General features: G+C 37.7%; 1 protein-coding gene across 1 annotated transcript in view; it reads right to left on the reverse strand.

Moving 5' to 3' along the window:
- TMCO3 (transmembrane and coiled-coil domains 3) overlaps window positions 1-17,525 on the reverse strand; it is a 35,766-nt gene that overhangs the window by 5,404 nt on the left and 12,837 nt on the right. Inside the window, exons 6-11 of the mRNA XM_069770208.1 lie at window positions 17,124-17,252; window positions 14,149-14,241; window positions 12,883-13,069; window positions 11,792-11,909; window positions 11,017-11,212; window positions 4,647-4,797 (exon numbers count right to left, since the gene is read on the reverse strand). Coding sequence (XP_069626309.1) covers window positions 4,647-4,797; window positions 11,017-11,212; window positions 11,792-11,909; window positions 12,883-13,069; window positions 14,149-14,241; window positions 17,124-17,252 — 874 coding nt within the window. The remainder of the gene's footprint in view (window positions 1-4,646; window positions 4,798-11,016; window positions 11,213-11,791; window positions 11,910-12,882; window positions 13,070-14,148; window positions 14,242-17,123; window positions 17,253-17,525) is intronic.

The raw sequence follows: 17,525 nt of genomic DNA on the forward strand, positions 1-17,525 counted from the left end.
GAACTGAAGATTTCAGAGGGAGGCTATAAATACAGCATGGTGCTCTCATCACTACTGGCAGAGCTACCTTTTCAGTTCTGGAGCAGACAGGCAGTCTGAAGTCCATTTGAACTGCTGCCCAACGTAGAGATTACTACCATATTCCAAAGAGCTAAGGCACAAACTACCGCAGATTTCGATACCAATCCCGTGGAGGTAAGCGTCTGCGAGGTGAAGCAAGCCTAAACCTGTTACATACACTATTCTGAGCAAACAAACAAACATCCCAGCACACAGACATGTTTTGGGGAAAATAAATCCCACCACAGTGGATTTCATGGTCATTACAGATCTTTGCCCCAGCCCTAGATGAAAACTTAGGATAAGGCCAGAAGTCATATCAGACTGCTGTACAAGCACATGAAGCCTTCCTAACAACACGAACGTCATCAGAGAGATTAACTTCACAGACAGAAGGTGCATGAATATGGGCATTTATTTCAGTGGTTTTAATCAGGCTTTGTGACTAAGCTCAGGAGTCACTATGGACTTGTTCTCTAAAATGGAAGAAACGCTTCAATCAAATAATTCAAGAACTTCAGCACCGTCATCAGGTAGCAAGTGACATGTTGGCCTGTCACCAACAGCTAGGATATCACTTAGGTACATTTTCAGAGAGCTGAGCATAAGCCACCAGACTTCAATTCTAAGCAGTGTTCCGGAATAGCTGGAATGGAGGCCTTGAGGTGAAGGTGACCTTGCATCAATGTCAAGCCAAAAAGCACAGTTCACTCGTGTAAGTTGGTATGTGTTCTTCTGTGGATGATTACAGGCAAGATTTTGCACATCCTTTTTATAAGTACTTTTTTCTTAACAAGTCAACTCCCTCTCCCCCCTAAACAGCACGTGAAGATCCAAATGTCATGGCCACATCCTGGAAGATCCAGCATCAAGAAAAGGAATCTTGGGAGATCCTTGACAGCAAACAAGATTACAGAAACCAGAACTCTGTGGGTCAAATTGGAGCCAGTAGAGTCAATTCTGACACATCCGCAAGACAGGACATCGCTCAGAAAAATCACATTAGCGCTGCATTGGGATGTTCTATCTACAAAGAGTCTTAATGAACCTAAGATCATAGCTAGCAAATGCAATAAATGCTACAGCCCTGGCTAGATCATTAAGTAGCAGGGGGGAAAACCAACATTCATCTCCACCTTTCTGCAAAGGGGAAAGTCCTCTTGATTCTAGTGTCAGTTCTGAGCGCTTGAAACCTCCAAGTTTCATTGTGTTCCATGCAGGACAACAAAGCAGTAGTCCTGGATGGAAACGGAGAAGGTGATATATGTCACCTAATAAATTCCAGGTTGGGATCTTCCTTTGATTTCTCTCAAATTCAACAGAAATGTTAAGAGGCTCATCAGAGAAACACTGTGTGCGTGTTTGTTCTGGACAGTGGTGGTGCTGACAGTGTCAGCATCGCTCACCTTCTGAAGAAAAAGTCCGCACTGTTAAAGGGTTTTTAGCATCTTGCATTCAAGGTCCAACACTGACCGCAAGATTTACCCAAAAGGGAAACCTGGAGCCTGGCAAGTGAGTACATCTGTACGGCACATTGAGGACACACAACTTTGTCAGTCCGTGGAAGTAATCTGCCTCCTCACCAGTGACAGACAGGGTCCTGATGCCCAATTTCAAACTCCGTATGTCTTGTAGACTAACAAAAAATGGGTTATTGGGGCCTTTAAAAAAAAAAAAAGTCAAACAGTCTATGCAAAGATGCCTTCCATCTTTCTAAAAAGCAATCAAACCAAAATCGGATGATGCAGAGGTGGAAAGGGAAGGATCTGAGTACTAGGTACCAAAACAGAAATGAGAAAGGAAGTTCTCAAAATGTGGCTGTAAGGGATTGGTCCACATGTTCTCTCAAAAATATTAGTGAGGACGGGGACTAACAGGAACTTTCTAACCTCAGCAGGTAGCATAAAGAGAGCCAGAAACCTTGAAGAACACACACAGGCCTAAATGAATGTACAGGTGGAGAGTAACTCAAAGTGCAGCTGTTAATGCCTAACTGCAAAAGGTGTGTTACTCCCCCAAATGCACCCATGTGCAAATTTGAAAGCAGTAGCATTACACAGGTCAAGCTGAGGGCAGGAGCACTGTTACAGATATTACACGAACAAGTACTATTCACAGCTCAGCTTTTAGAAACCAGAAGGATTTCTGTAGTGAGAACAGAAAAGCAGGCATTTAAGACAAGCAAAATAGGAACTAACTTTTCCAAATGACATATTTACTGTCACTTTTCAGTTAAGTAAATTTTTTCTATTTATTCCTTTATTCTAAAAGGAATGGAAATGATATTACTGCAGTGGTGTATGATCCCACCTCTGGATCTCAAGCGCTTCTGCTCTCTATAATAGGGTGCTTGCTGCATATAGCAACAAGCCTTCTCTTTAGGCAGGGGGAGAGACTCTTTCCCTGTGGCTTTTACATAATTTCATGTAGTAAATCTCTATGTGTTTATAGATACATAACATTTGCATTTATAGATCTATAAGTAGAGAGCAAGCAAGAAGCCTTTTCTTACTAGATTTCTTTTTAAAAAGTTTAAGGAATACTTTTTATCTTACTCAGGTTTTGTTTGCAACATCACATCACTTTTTTTAAAACCTACCTCCTTGCCACCCCACAGAAATTCCTGTTAACCACAACATTTGAAAGTAATTGAAAGTAAAGGGGGAAGGGGGGGGGATAATGCTTATTTGGGGGGGAAGAGGGCATGTTTGGTTTTTGTAGGGTATTTTGGTTTGGTTTTGTTTGTTTTTTTGCCTTTTTTTACAAGCAAGCATTGTCACATTTTGTCAGAGGCCTATAACATAGCTCATTTTTCTGATTTTTAGCTAACTTTCTTCTGAGGCAGGAATAACACCCATTTTCTTTAAAACCATACAAACTTGTGAGGCAATTTTCTTTTCTTTCCCTCCTTGCAATTATAATGGTAACAATAGTTAAAAAGATTTATTTTTTTTTTTTTTTTATTCTGTAACAGAACTACCAAAATAATTCCTTACAGTATAACATAAGCTATATGGAGTGCTTCCAGCATGCCAACTGAGGTCTTGCTGTTTTCTGGTACTGTACCAAAATCTTCTCTCTAGTCTTAATTTATGCAGTCACAAGAGTGTAGGGCAGTATTTTTGTTCAGTCCCTTGTAAAATTAACTTTGGGCTTACAATTACTTGTCATGCTTTGTAACCCTAGTAACACTATCTGCTCCATCACCATCTTTACTAAAACACATAAACAACTTACCTGTGAGCATTTAGCAATTACTCATCCAACCTTGTCAGTTATATGGGCCCAAGAGTTTTACCATAGCTCACCACTTTCCTCCCTTTATTAAAAAATAAGTTGTTCAAATAAACATACCTATTACTAAGCAATCTGATCAGCACAAGCTATTATCATGGGCTGGGTAAAACAAAAATCAAGACTGGCAAGCATAACTACTTCCTTTCTATTTTGATAACCACCAGAAACAGTTTTAGTTTCTGTTATGAAACAATGGGTATCAAACAGGTATATAAGGAAAGGCATTAAAATTATGCTGATGATGGGACTTCACTGTTATCTGAATAAATATACGGAGATAAAAAGAACAATAGAAAACTTAAAATAAAACCAGAAGCCAAGGGCGGTCTTGAAAAAAAACACAACCAAACCCTAAGGATTTCTGAGTAAGCGTGGGTTGAAGGAGGTTGGATTTGTGCAATGGGCCACATTCAAACCCCTATTTTAGACCTTGCAATGCCCCCCAAAATAGGACACACATCTCCTATACAATCCACAAGGAGAGACAAGTGCTTTCACAGGGCCTGTCTCCTCATTCACTGTACCTAAGCACTTCAGTAACGTGCCTCAGTTTCCTTTAGAGAAAGCGTACGGGGGCATGCATGGACAGCTAGAGCATGTAGCAGTTCAAAATGAAGCTACTGATTAACTGTAAATATTCTCAGAGTAAACTTGTTTTGGGTAACAAGCATGATGAGTTACTCTCCTGGTCTTAGGCATCAATGCTGCATTTCAGTTGGCATTCAGGTAGTCTCCAAGATACATCTTGTTCAATTATTTTTTCCTTGTGTTGAGAACGCACAGATCACATTTTCCTAACTAAAGAAACAAGATGCTATAAAAAGAGATCTGTTTCCATTATTGTATCCTGCTTCTAGAGAAAACCAAGCCACAAGAACCTGAAATCTACTCTACCAATTGACTCAAAATAGCAATACAATTTTAGTATAAATTACAAATATAGCTGCTGTGAAGACAGAACATTAAAAAAAAAAACAACCCAACACCCCAAACCCCTTTTCCCTTTAAAATTTTAGTTACATGTTTTAAATAGTGCAAATTCAGAATTAACAATGAAAAACTGACATTAAAACAAGAATTGAGAGCACAACATGGAAATTGCTTATGAAAATGAATGTTACATTTAAAAATACCAGCAAAGGCAAACCAATACAGTGGTCAGTTAACAGTTTAGTATGTTAACAAAATAAAAATCTATCTCCTCCCCCCAATTTGTAGACACCATTTTTTCCCCTCCCTCACATTAGTAGGTCAATACTATTTTTTAAGTAAGTTTTCTTAGAAGTTACCTATGGATGCAAAGAAAATGATGGCAAGAAAGTCACGTATTGGTTCAATACAGGACATAATCTCCTCAGTAACCATGTGACCCTGAGAAGAGATCAGAGCTCCAGCTAAGAAGCATCCCAGCTCCATTGAAACATCCAACAGCTCTGTGATCTGTCAAGGAATAACAGAGAATCTAATGTTCTCTAGCCCCAAGTGACTTTATGTAGCATTTCACAGTGACATTATAAAACCGTACATTATACTGAATGTAGGAAATTACTTTGTCTTTATGCAAGTTCAACAACAAATAGAATTCAGTGTATTTATTTCAGTGTTCTGCAGTATTGTATTTATACAAAATATACACAAAATTTATACAAAATATACACAAAACCAGTTTCCCCTCCATGTTACCACCTAAACTACAAAAACAAAAATAAATTTCTTAATCTACATTGTAATGCTTTGTGTCACTCTTAAGGATAGCATCTGATTTCACAAAAACCAGAAAGACTGTAACGGCTTTAGAGTCAGGATTACATAATACATCAAGGCTGTGAAATAAAGCAGTCAGAACAGCACATTTTCCAACTGTCAAACAACAGGGGGGGGAAAAATAAAAATCAAAGCTTTTAATTTGGGAGAATAGTCTCAATTTAGCAGAAGTCCCAGGCATAAATTACATTTTATTATTGTAAATTGGACTTAAACATGCCTGCGTGCTTTACTGAATAGGGATGCATTTCAGCATGTGAAGTAAACTACTGAAATGAAGCATGGTATCTGTTTGAAAGAATTCAGACTGCTTCCTTCTTTTTTGTTATTTGAATACAGTAGTAGAAGAAAAAGATGAAACATGTATAAAGAGACTGAACTAAAAACAAAGCAACTGCTTAAGGCAATGCTTGGAACATTAAAAAAGCAAGCAGCACTTTTAGTCGGTATAAAGTATGTTTTAAAATAATTACTTTAAAATCATGCTGCTGCAGACAGTCATCTTACTGAGAAAGGGCAATGCTATTAATATTAATAGAACATTTAAAACTGAAGACTTATTTCCATATTAATTTAGATTAAGCAACAATACACCATAGTACATTTAGGGACAACATTCATCATATCTTGAACGGTGTTACACTGTAAGGTATGAAGCTAAAACTCAAGTGACTTGAAATTAATGGAGGAGAGCAAAAGATACAATGAACAAGTCTCCGAGCTATGCATAAAATGCCACCTAAAAATAAACCACAGACTTTTGTGTATTGAAGTATTAATGTCTGAATGCTCATCACATAACTCCATTTGTGCCAACAGTCTGTAATTTATTGCAAGACATTTAAGAAAATGAATTGGTTCTGTCAACTAATGCAAAGAGTTGCTGATCAGGCAAAACCAACAAAACAACATTATAATGTTACTCTCATTTTAAAACAAAAGGCATTTCAGTGCTTTTCACAATTTGAAATTGTAAGAGGGAAGAAGTAAATGTATATAAAAGGCTTTGAAAATCACCAAAAGATCAATAAAGGAAACAGTTATAAAGAGGAAACATTTAAGTTCTTCTCAATCACACATGAGTTGTTTTAAAAGTCACAACCTCTTGAGTATGATTAATATCCAATATAGCCTCTTTAAATAAAGTTGGAATTATTTTTACTATTCAGCTATAATCCTCCCACACTTAACTGTTATCAGCTATAACAGACCTTCAGATCAAAACTTTTACTGCTAATATTTTAAGTATTCCCACGTACATGGTTAGGTTACCATGTAAGAAGGGATTCAGCATCTCTTGTATTAGAATTGCGTGATACTGTGCTGTTAGGAGAATCACTATTCAAGCAAGGAGCAATTTAAGTGTGAAAGAAACATGCCTGTTCAGAAAGCATCAGACATAACTGGAGCAAACTGTATGTCCATCTGGCTTTGTTCCCACAGCATAAAAACTGAATTCCATTCCTTCACTCTATGGCAAGCTAAGTATGAGCTCAAGGGCCTCGTAGATAAAAAGGCGAATTTTGCTATTTCTTGTCTACTCTCTAGGTACTACACAACTTCAGGTCTACATAATCTATAGGTCACTGTACACACAGAGAAGTGTGAAGTGGATGAGAAGGCAAGAAAAGAACCAAAAATTACATTATTTTCTTAACACCAACCCCCCTCCTCCAGTATGTTCTTCAGATTCATATCTAGATTTATACAGAGATTCCTTTTACTGTTCCCATCCTGGTCTCTGGTTGTCCAATAATATTACCAGTAAGTGGATACATTTCCTCAACTAAAGCTGTAGCATCAGGGTTTATTATATATAATGTGTGGGTGCGTACGCACACCCACACACTGGAGAGGGTTTGTTTTACTGGCAGGAAGGCATTCTCAACAAAATTTCTTACATAAGCAAAACTTGGAAAGTATTCTGCATTTAGTATTCCCTCTCTGCTTTCATCATTTTTTATGTTTTGCCTTTACCAAACAGGGCTCTAACCATTACTAATCCCTGGGCTCTGCACTGTCCTTTTCTCAACTCCTACATTACAGAAAGCTTTTTCAGTCAAAATTAAATGAAAAGTTTTGTCAATTTACATGTTTTTCCCAGTACAGTTTAATTTTCAGTTGTTTTCAAAGGTCCCATTTTACTATAATTCAGAAAGGATTGCCTTGCTTTCACTAGGATATTGGATTTTTATGTTCAAATATTCTACCACAGTAATAAAGAAAGAAATAAACATTACTGCTATAACTTGTTCCAGTTGAATTTCAACCATTTGTTCAGCAGTTGTTTTGCCTATATTCTCTAATAATGTGTATCTTATTGCTACTTTTTAATCATCACAGAAGCTTAATGAATATGGTAAGCCAGTAAAATTAAAGAAATCCCTGATGGAAATAAATATATTAGAACTTCAGGCTTTAATAACTTAAATCTGCCCAAGAGTAAAGAGGTGAATTCTAAGCTTGCATTTTATGGAAGTAAAGCCTTAATGGAAATGGAAACAATTTTTAGTGAGCCTTGTGAAAAGCCTTGTACTTTATTAAATAATTAACTAGAATATTTGAGATTACAGTTCTTCCTTAATCTTCTCCTTTTAATTGATAGGAAAGAGTTCACAAGCAGGTTATGAGCCATTGAGAAGTACTCCAGGCAAACAAGGAACGACATTCCTGATACACTGCAGGAAAAAGTACGTGCATCTTTATATATGAAGTACTGCAATAACATAGCTATATTTTCTTTTCATCTTTTTGCTATATGAAGCAAGCTGGCAATTTCTCTTTGTTTGCTGCCATCATCCCAGGTCAACCATAAGGCAGTCAAACTGGAAGCCACTTTCCCCGCCCCCATGTGTACGCATAGTCCTATAAACATCTAAATGTAACTGCTATCTCTCTTGTCAGGTCAGGTTTTATTTTTTTCCAATTCTTTAATAACATTCAGCAACTTAGTTTTAAAACATAACAAAACTGACCACTGGTGTCCTGCAGATATCCAATACAGCAATTTATTATCAGGACAGCGTTTAAAACAATTCTCCCTGTAATGTTTCTGTACATACAGAACATGAAAAAGCAACGCTACACCAGTGAACACTCCGGCTGACTTATACTGTGGTATATATCTCAACCTAAAAGTACCAGTTTGGCCATCGATCCTAAATGGTCATATTTAAAACCATAAGCTAGATTTGCTCTTTATGTTGTGATTCAGGAGAACAGTTCCCCAGTTAAAAAAAAAAAAAAAAAAAAAGGCATTATCTGCATAACTCAAAGCTTAAAACGGAGTTGCTGAAAGTGTGATCTACTGAACCTTTGGTACTGATGACAAGGTACATGATTGAAAGATGCACAACTGTGTCTCAAAGTCAGCTAGATTTTTATAGGATTGGCACTTGATGCAATCCCCCCACCCAATCTAACTAATTGAGAGACAAAAGAGAAGGGAATTTCAGTTACTTCTGAGAGTATCTGGGAACAGAAAGAGGTATCTTAAGCTCCAAATCTTGGTAATTGATATTTGTTGCATCTCTTCTACTCTAAGTTAGTTTATCAAGCAGAGACGTATTTAAGATCCTGTTTCAGATTTAATGAGCTGCAATGCTATCCAAGTGAGCCAAGCAGTTCAGAAATGCTCAAAAGTCACTTCCATACAGGAAGTTCCTCAACTGACAGGATAATCCTTACATCAAAATTGCTTACTCATGCTGCAGTATAGGAACCTCTTCTGTCCTATCCTCCCTCTTGTTTTCCCATATAGAATTTGCCCTTACTGGTAAAGAAACGGCAGTTCTTGTTTAATTAGTCATCTAAGATTTTCAAACACAGGAAATGAGTAAAATAAATTAAGTTTAGATATAACGTGCGTTACATGTGCTAGTGTTACAGATGAACCCCAATACAGGATAAACTTAGGTGGACCCCAGAAACCCAGTCAACACTGAAGCACATAACAAGTAACTGTATGCATGAAGCAGGAATACCATATCATTCCTAGCCCCTTTGTCATGTATTGGAAAGGATGTGGCCTGCAGAATAACTCACATGTTAGATAAAGAGTTAAAATATTTTGTTTAAAAACATCTCTCAAGTTTTCTAAATGGAGCCACAGAGTCATCTTTGGTTAAGGCCATTAAAACATGCACTCTCTTATTCCTCCCTCTACAAAGTCAAAAGCTTTTTTAGAATTAACATTGGTATGAAAAATTCTGTGTTTGCAGATAATTACAGAAACTTGGTCAATATTTGGGCTTTGTTTTCCAAGGAGAAAGATCTTTGCAGGAACAGTGACAGTTTAATTGTTTTCCTACCTGGCACCCAAAAACTTTTCCAAATACATGCAACATTTTTTCAAATTAGATTGCCATCCCCCATCCTATGGTTTTATTCCTGACATAGTAGGGCATCTATACCAATTAAGATTTCTTTGTTGAGCTGTTCAACTGGACAACCAAATAATTTTGTGGGTTTTTTTTTCTTTTTTTTTTTTTTAAGTGTTTGTGCTCAAACCACAACTTATACATTCATTATAGTAATGCTACCAGTGCCAGTGAATATCAAGCATCTCAGCAGGTTTACAGAGGTTACATGCAGTATCCTTTGTACTGTTCCCTTTGATACATTATTTATCAACTTTAAAAGGAAAATTGATTTCACTTAAAATACACAAAATATTTGCTCCTTCACAAACGCTTCCCATGCTGAAAAAGCATTCTGTTTTGCAGTACAAATCCACCACACTCAAACATATTCTCCCTCAAGTTTACATAATATACATGTTTATACAAAGTCATGTAGACAGAATTGTACATTTGATGTGTGATTTGGGCACAATACACCCAATTCAATCAGATCAGTCTATGTAGGCTGTATTTTTAATGAAGGTAAGACTGCTTCTAGATATCATAATATTTTATGCAATTTTTGTGGTTTGGTTGTTGGTTTTTATTGAAATTATTCTACAACTGTTATGTCTGCTTGTTAGAAAGTAAAAAGGAGAAACTACTCTTGTTCCTTCTCTTACTACATGACATGTTTGGGATATGAATAGCTGTTCAGAGGGAGGGCATTTTTAACCTATACAATAGAAATCAACACATTGTAAAGCTATGCTCTCATTAACTTCTTTCTTGACCTTCTTCCTGAAGGAGGTCAGCTTTCTCTGTTGGACCTGTAATAATTAAGCAAACATCCCTATAAAAAAAGGCACATGCACTGGAACTTTTTTGGATAATTTTTCCCAGAAATTCTTGGGAAACTGCACATCCAGGATAATGGAGTTTCAAACCCACAACATTATCGCTGACTGTCACATTCTGTTCTCCAGCAGGATAGTTTTTCAGAGGGCTGAAATGTGAGATGGAAACAAATAGAAGGAAGATTCATAGGAGAATCAACCAAACCCAAAAGGGATATAAAAATCTATGAACCTTAAGGTATTTCTCTACTTTCTCAACTTCATCCCAAACTGTTCATCTCCCACAGAAAAAAAAAATATTTTATAATAAAAGCCATGTTGAGAATTTGCTATTGAAAAGAAACTTGTGAGCAAATGTCACAATCAGCCATTATCAGCATCTCAAAACCCATCCTATATTATTTTCAAATGCATGAAGTAGCCCAAAATTAAAACTGGAATCATAATTCTTTAACTGGCTGTATTAAAAGTTATTAGCAGAAGTTCAGCTGATTGACATTCAAATTTTATCTCTTCTTACTCATCTACGTTGTAATGCATGAATCATCTGTGCATTTGGGGTTTGTTTTAAAACATTTTAAAACCAAATAATTAACTATGGAGGTACATGGATATGCAATAACAGTAAGTGCGATGGCTTTTGTGATACTGATGCAGTAAACTACCACATGTATCAAAATGTTTTATTAAAAGATTACCATTAACATAAGGAAGATGAATGCAGTTATTCCTAGAATGAGGATTTCTTTATTCCCTTTGCTTTCTCCATGCAACTTGCGATAATACGGTCCTATGAGATAAGTCTTTATAACAAGACATACAAGAAAAACAGCAGCCAGAGAAAAGAGAATTTGGCCAATCAGTATCAGTATTCTCAGTATTTCCTTGAAAATGCTGGAAGAGAAGAACAAACAAAACATTTCTTTCAAGTGCTCTCACACCTCCCAACCAGTTCCCCTTAAGTGAAAAGATCTAATTCCACAGATGTTCAAAACCGAGTAGCTACAGTAAGTTATTTAAATACATTAGTAAACAAGATGAATACTAAATCTGCTAAGTGCCCAGCAATCTCTTTTACAGCCTAGAATTTACTTCCACGTTGATTCAAAAAGATTTCTGTTAATTGATCTTCAAGGTAAGCCGTCAGGCTCATAGTATTATTAATACTATCACATAGTCTTTGACAAAAATACGTCTTGAGGAAATAAAATAACTGAAGAAATGCAGTTATCCTTTACAGTAACAAACTTTTCACCACAAATTTTAAGTACTGAACAGGACTAAGGCAGCTACAGCAAAAAGAATATCCTCATACAACATGACCAGTACAAATAGTAAAGCGAGCTCACAGAATGGGAGTGTTTATTTTTCATGGAACTGACATTAACTGTAGCACTCTCGTATTCATACTGGTGATCTACATACTAATTGGAAGGGGGTGGGGAGAAGATACATACAATAATTTTTTTTTACCTGGAATATGTGCTCATTCCTGCTTGAATAAGTGTAGGCATGACAGCTATAAATAAACCAAGCTGCACATCCTGCATCACCAACATGCCAAGTAGTACGCTGCTGTAGTCAATGTCCCCTGCACAGCAGTAAAGCAGTCATGGAAACATTCAACAGAACCTACAAAGGCTTGCAGTGCTCAGAAATCTAGAAATGTCTTAATCAAATGGAGGCTAAGTATAGTTCTCAATGGGGTGAGGTCTTTCAAAGCATTCTGGGTTTTCTTTCTCCACTAGTAAGTAAATTAAAAAATATATATGGATAAAGACATGTTAAAATAGAAATAAAATATTCGTATGAAGTTTCTGTTAAACAATAAAAGTATAAACTTTGCTTAGCAGTTAACCACTAGTTATGCAGTTACTAGAACTCCTTTACTGAAAACATACAGTCTTTAGAATAACAAACACATGTAAGAGCCAGCATGTGCAAAATATACACTTTGAATTTAGGCATTAGAATGTGAATATTCTGGGGGGTGGGGGGGGTGGGGGAGAACTTTAATGCAGTATGTATGAAGGAGGTTTAAGGGGCAGAAAGCAGGATGGCAAAACTTTTGAAAGGAAACATTTAGAAGTCTTTGAGAAGCTAGCAATATGGTACTTGAAGGTACTTATTTGACTAGCTGTTAGCTATGAAAGACTACCTGAGCTTGTCTTAGTTTGCTGAAGAAGGATGCGAATTATTTAAGTTCGCCTTCTGCCCTGATGACAGGCAGGTAGTAAGGGTCTAACCTGGTAGCCTCTTAAAAAGCACAAGGATTCCAGACCCTCAGTGAAGACAATTCTTAACATGGAGAGTACTGTTTGGACTACACTGCCTTTCTCCAAAGAGGACTGGCTACGTAAATAGCAGGTACACCTCATAACAGGAATATACACAACACTAGCCGGTGTTAAAGGAGGATGATCACTTGTAAACCAGACTTAACAGTGGTATTTGTTTTGTGCTGTTTCATTTTTTAACTAGTTTCTCTCATAATATTACAAAGTCAACATCTTTCAAATTTTATTGCAGACACTATAGTAATCCCTTTGTAAAATCATACTTACCTTCTTTATCACCTCGAACACTGCCTGCAAGAAATCTTGACACCAGTGGTGTGCTTGATAAAGATAAACAAGTGGAAATGAAGACACTTTGTGTTGGTCTAATTTGGAGCAAGTGTCCCCATAGTAAACCAAAGGCAATCATCAGAACCGTCATGTAGCAGGGTCCTTGCAAAGATATTTTCCATACCTTGGGAAGAAAACAACTTCTTATGATAAAGTCTGATGACACTTTTCTTACTGATAACTTACAATGATTTTTCAGTGCAAATAAGTGGTTACACATGCATGATTTGGGGCTGCAGTGCTGGGCCACTGAAGTAACAGGCAGTCATCCTATACATCCTAAAACTCTGGAGTTATTATGCCTAGCAGATATTCTATGCCAGAAGACTCATTACCAGAAATTAGGTAAATTTCCCAGAGCTCACAGACAAGTTAAGGGCCAAAGGTCCAGTATGGGTTGAAATATATTCAAGTCATCAAATAGAAGACCAGTTATTGGATGCGATTCCAGGGTGGAAAAAAAACAGGAGTGGCAAAGACTGTCATCAATACCAGCAGACCACTCCATACTAATGTGCGCACAATTCTGACATAGCAATTTACATACTACAGTTTACAAACCCTTGAATTACTGATTTTTATCTTTGACTTCAGATGGACAAGAAATAGCAGATTAAGCTGAATGCTCATAAATTTTAATACAATTCCATTCAAGCTTTTATAGTCTCGTGAACTCACAACCATCAGTTAGGAATAAATCACACTATGCAACTCTTTACATACATATAGTCTTTACATATTTTCCAGCAGTATTGTCCACTATTAAAATTCTAGCTGGTTTATGAGATAACTTTTTTTTTTAATTAAGAACAAAAGAAACTTGTACCTTTTTGCTGAATCCTGATGGCCACATCATGTAATATTCCAGATTGTGCTAACATGCTTGCCGAATCAGTTTATTAGCCAGTACAGCATGTATCATCAATTCAGTATGCAGTACTTAATAAACTAATTTTTTTAATAACAGGACTGGCAAACATCACTGGACGCTCCACAACAGCAACTGCACGTTACTGCGTGTTAAAGCAGAGATGGATTGCCCTAAATTGTGTGATATTTTTCTAGAAATCAAATTGTTTTACTAAAATCAAGAGGAATAGCAATGTTTTTTCCTGGAGACACCAAATAAATAATGCATTCTGTTCTTTCTAAAGCATTAAAGAGCAGAAGCAAATTAAATACAGAGGTATTATACAAAAATACCTTTCTTAATCTTTCAGGAGAAAATTCCAGACCAACTAGAAAGAGAGTGAAGAATACACCAAACTCTCCTAATGTCTCCACCTGTACAATAGACTTTAAAAAGAATAAAATAAAAATCAGTGCACAGCAGTCTACTTATAATACAAATTATAAGTCCACTTGCAAAACAAATAATTTCTCATTAGGTTTCCACAGGTAGTTCACTTGCTGGTCATACAACATCAGAAGTTCCCTCAGCACCTTTAGGGTTCAAACTTTTTTCCCCATCACCTGGCTGCTACTAGATAATTTGGTTGGATAGTGCGTATCACCCAAAATGCACATGTGCATTGATCGAGGTAAGCTTGCTTGCTTGTTGAAAATAAATAGGTTACATTTTATGCATATGCTATTAAAGCCCCAAGGCATGCATTCCAGAAGTTACTTCTAGCTATTTTATTGGTCTACTGGTATAATCATTCTGCTAAACTGTAGCTGCTGTTCTGCTCTCCATCCTATAGACTCTATGCATCCATCTCTCAGACCAGTACAACTACCAGCCTTTCCACTTCGGAAAGAAGGATGCAACAGCAAAAAAAGTGGTTCCCTTCCTTGTCACAACAGAAAAATGGGGCCACATCTGGCTGGTAACTGGTCACCATCAGTGTTCCTCAGGGTTCAGTTCTAGGGCCAGTTCTGTTCAATATATTTATCAATGATCTGGATGCAGAAGTTGAACACACCATTAGCAAGTTTGCTGATGATACCAAACTGGGAGGTGCTGTTGACTCTCTTGAGGCACAAGAGACCTTGCAGACGGATCTAGATAGATTGGAGCATTGGGCAATGATTAATGGGAAGAAATTTAACAAGTCCAAATGCCGGATTCCACACCTGGGATGGTGTAATGCCAGGCACAAGTACAAACTGGGAGAGGAGCTGCTGGAGGGCAGCCCTGCAGAAAGCGATCTGGGGGTGCTGGTCAACAGCAGGCTCAGTACGAGCCAGCAGCATGCCCTGGCAGCCAAGAGGGCAAACCCCATCCTGGGGGGCATCAAACAGCGTGACCAGCCGGTCAGAAGAGGGGATTATCCTGCTGTATTCAGCGTTGGTGCGGCCTCACCTCGAGTACTGTCTGCAGTTCTGGGCCCCACCGTTTAAGAAGGATGGGAAGGTCCTTGAATGCACCCAGAGGAGGGAACAAAGCTGGTGAAAGGGCTGGAAGGAATGTCCCATGAGGAGCGGCTGAGGACTGTGGGTTTGTCTAGTTCGGAGAAAAGGAGGCTGAGGGGCAACCTCACTGCTCCCTGCAGCGTCGTGAGGAGGGGACGTGGCGAGGGAGGTGCTGAGCTCTTCTCCCCAGGATCCGGCGATGGGACACGTGGGAATGGCTCAAAGCTGCGCCAGGGGAGGTTCAGACGGGACGTTAGGAGGCATTTCTTTACCGAGAGGGCCGTCAAGCCCTGGAACAGGCTTCCTAGAGAGGTGGTCGATGCCCCGAGCCTGTCAGTGTTGAAGAGGCGTTTGGACAATGTCCTTAATAACAGGCTATACCTTGGTCAGCCCTGAAGTGGTCAGGCAGTTGGAGTAGATGATCATTGTAGGTCCCTTCCAACTGAATAGTCTATGCTATTCTATTCTAAAAACCTAACTTTTCTATGTATTTATAGTACAGAGCAGAACAGGACAGGGTCTATCATCAATCATAGGAGAAGTGGAGGTGGAAACTATCTTCCCTGCCAGATTAGAATCTGCCTGCTGCCTCAGTTCCTCTGACATTCAACTTTTTTATGAAATACAGAAGAGACAAAAGGAGAGAGGACACACAAGACACCCAGTCAACATGAACATTATCCAGATGAATAACATTTAATCACAGCTCCACAGGAAATAGGCAGCTCACTAAGAAACTGTCCTAAAGAAACCTCTCATGTCTGTTCTGACCATATTATCTTCCTCAGTGTAAGTCTGAAAATTCATTCTTGAATCTCTTTCTAACGCCAAGCTTACAAACTTGTCTCTCAGTTTAAGTGGTCAAGCTTTCCAGACATTCTCAACCCAGAAGTTATGTACAACTCAAAGGTTATTAGTTAATCTCAATTTTACAATACAGAATTTTGATAGTATTTGTAGCCTTCTCTTCCAATATGAGATTAACAAAATCCGACAATTCCTACTCAACCCTACTTACTTTTGAGCCCAACAGTCATTTTCAACAAAAGTCCACGTAAGAGCAGATGTTGCAAAGACAGTAAGTTCCAAGCAGTTGTGTGGATATCAGTGTAACAGACACAAGTAACTTAAGCAGACATTACCATGCAACCTTAATATGTGTTCTGTTTTGCCTGCTGGCTAAACAATCTGTTAATGCACACCAGACCACTAATCAAAACATGTGCAATGTCTAGCCAACCACAGCCCAGTTTCACATGAGCTAGAAATCAGGGTACACGTGATGGAGCTAAAAAGGTTCAAGAGACTTCAGGAATGTGGGCAGGGGACTGGAAAAGAACTAGAGTGACTAGGATCAATGAAAGAGCTACAGAGATGCAAAATAACTCTCTCAGAAGCCAAGCTATGCTACTCAGGGAGCTACTTGTTTTAAACACTTCCCCCACTGCCAACACTGACTTCTTCCAAGTTTCTGAATATTTGATGCCATTTAAATAACTTGGCTCTCAAACATGATGCTTTATGATGAAAGACAAAAAGAAAAGAAAAAAAACCAAACAAAACCCCCACAACACACAACCTTCAGCTTTCACTTTCAACAACTGCTTATGTCACGATTATATAGGAGGAAAGAAAAAAAAAACCCCAAACCAAAGCGATTCAAAGACATAAAATTCTAAGGTCTCATTTTGCAAAGGTCCAGGTTTGGGGATTTTTTTTTTTTTTTTTAAATATATTTGAGGTTGGCAATACCATATTCTTTTAAAACTACTTTTAAAGATTTCAACAAATTAAATCAGTCAAAAAGCAACTTGCACACTTACCTTGATACTATTTAGTCCTGATGGTCCTAAGAGTACTCCACAGATGATATACCCAAACATGGTTGGCAATCCTATTGTTGTGCATAGCCAGCCACATGGCAAAGACAACATTCCTATTGTCACAATATCCTAAATATGTAAGATTTACAAATGCATTAATATAAAGGACACGCAAATTTGTGATGAAATGAAAGACTATTATCTCTCGAAAGATAAACAACACTAAAATTAAATGTAGAATATTGCCTGTGAAAAGAAAACACAACTTCAGGAAACTAACGTGAACACTTTGTTGTAGGTGTAAGCACTGCAGTTTTGAGATGAAGCAGATGAGGTATTGACTTTAAGTAACTGATAGCTTTGGGGACTTTTGATCAATTTATTAAATATTTCAAATACACC

Source organism: Haliaeetus albicilla, chromosome 25, assembly GCF_947461875.1.
Source record: "Haliaeetus albicilla chromosome 25, bHalAlb1.1, whole genome shotgun sequence".
NCBI lineage: Eukaryota > Metazoa > Chordata > Aves > Accipitriformes > Accipitridae > Haliaeetus > Haliaeetus albicilla.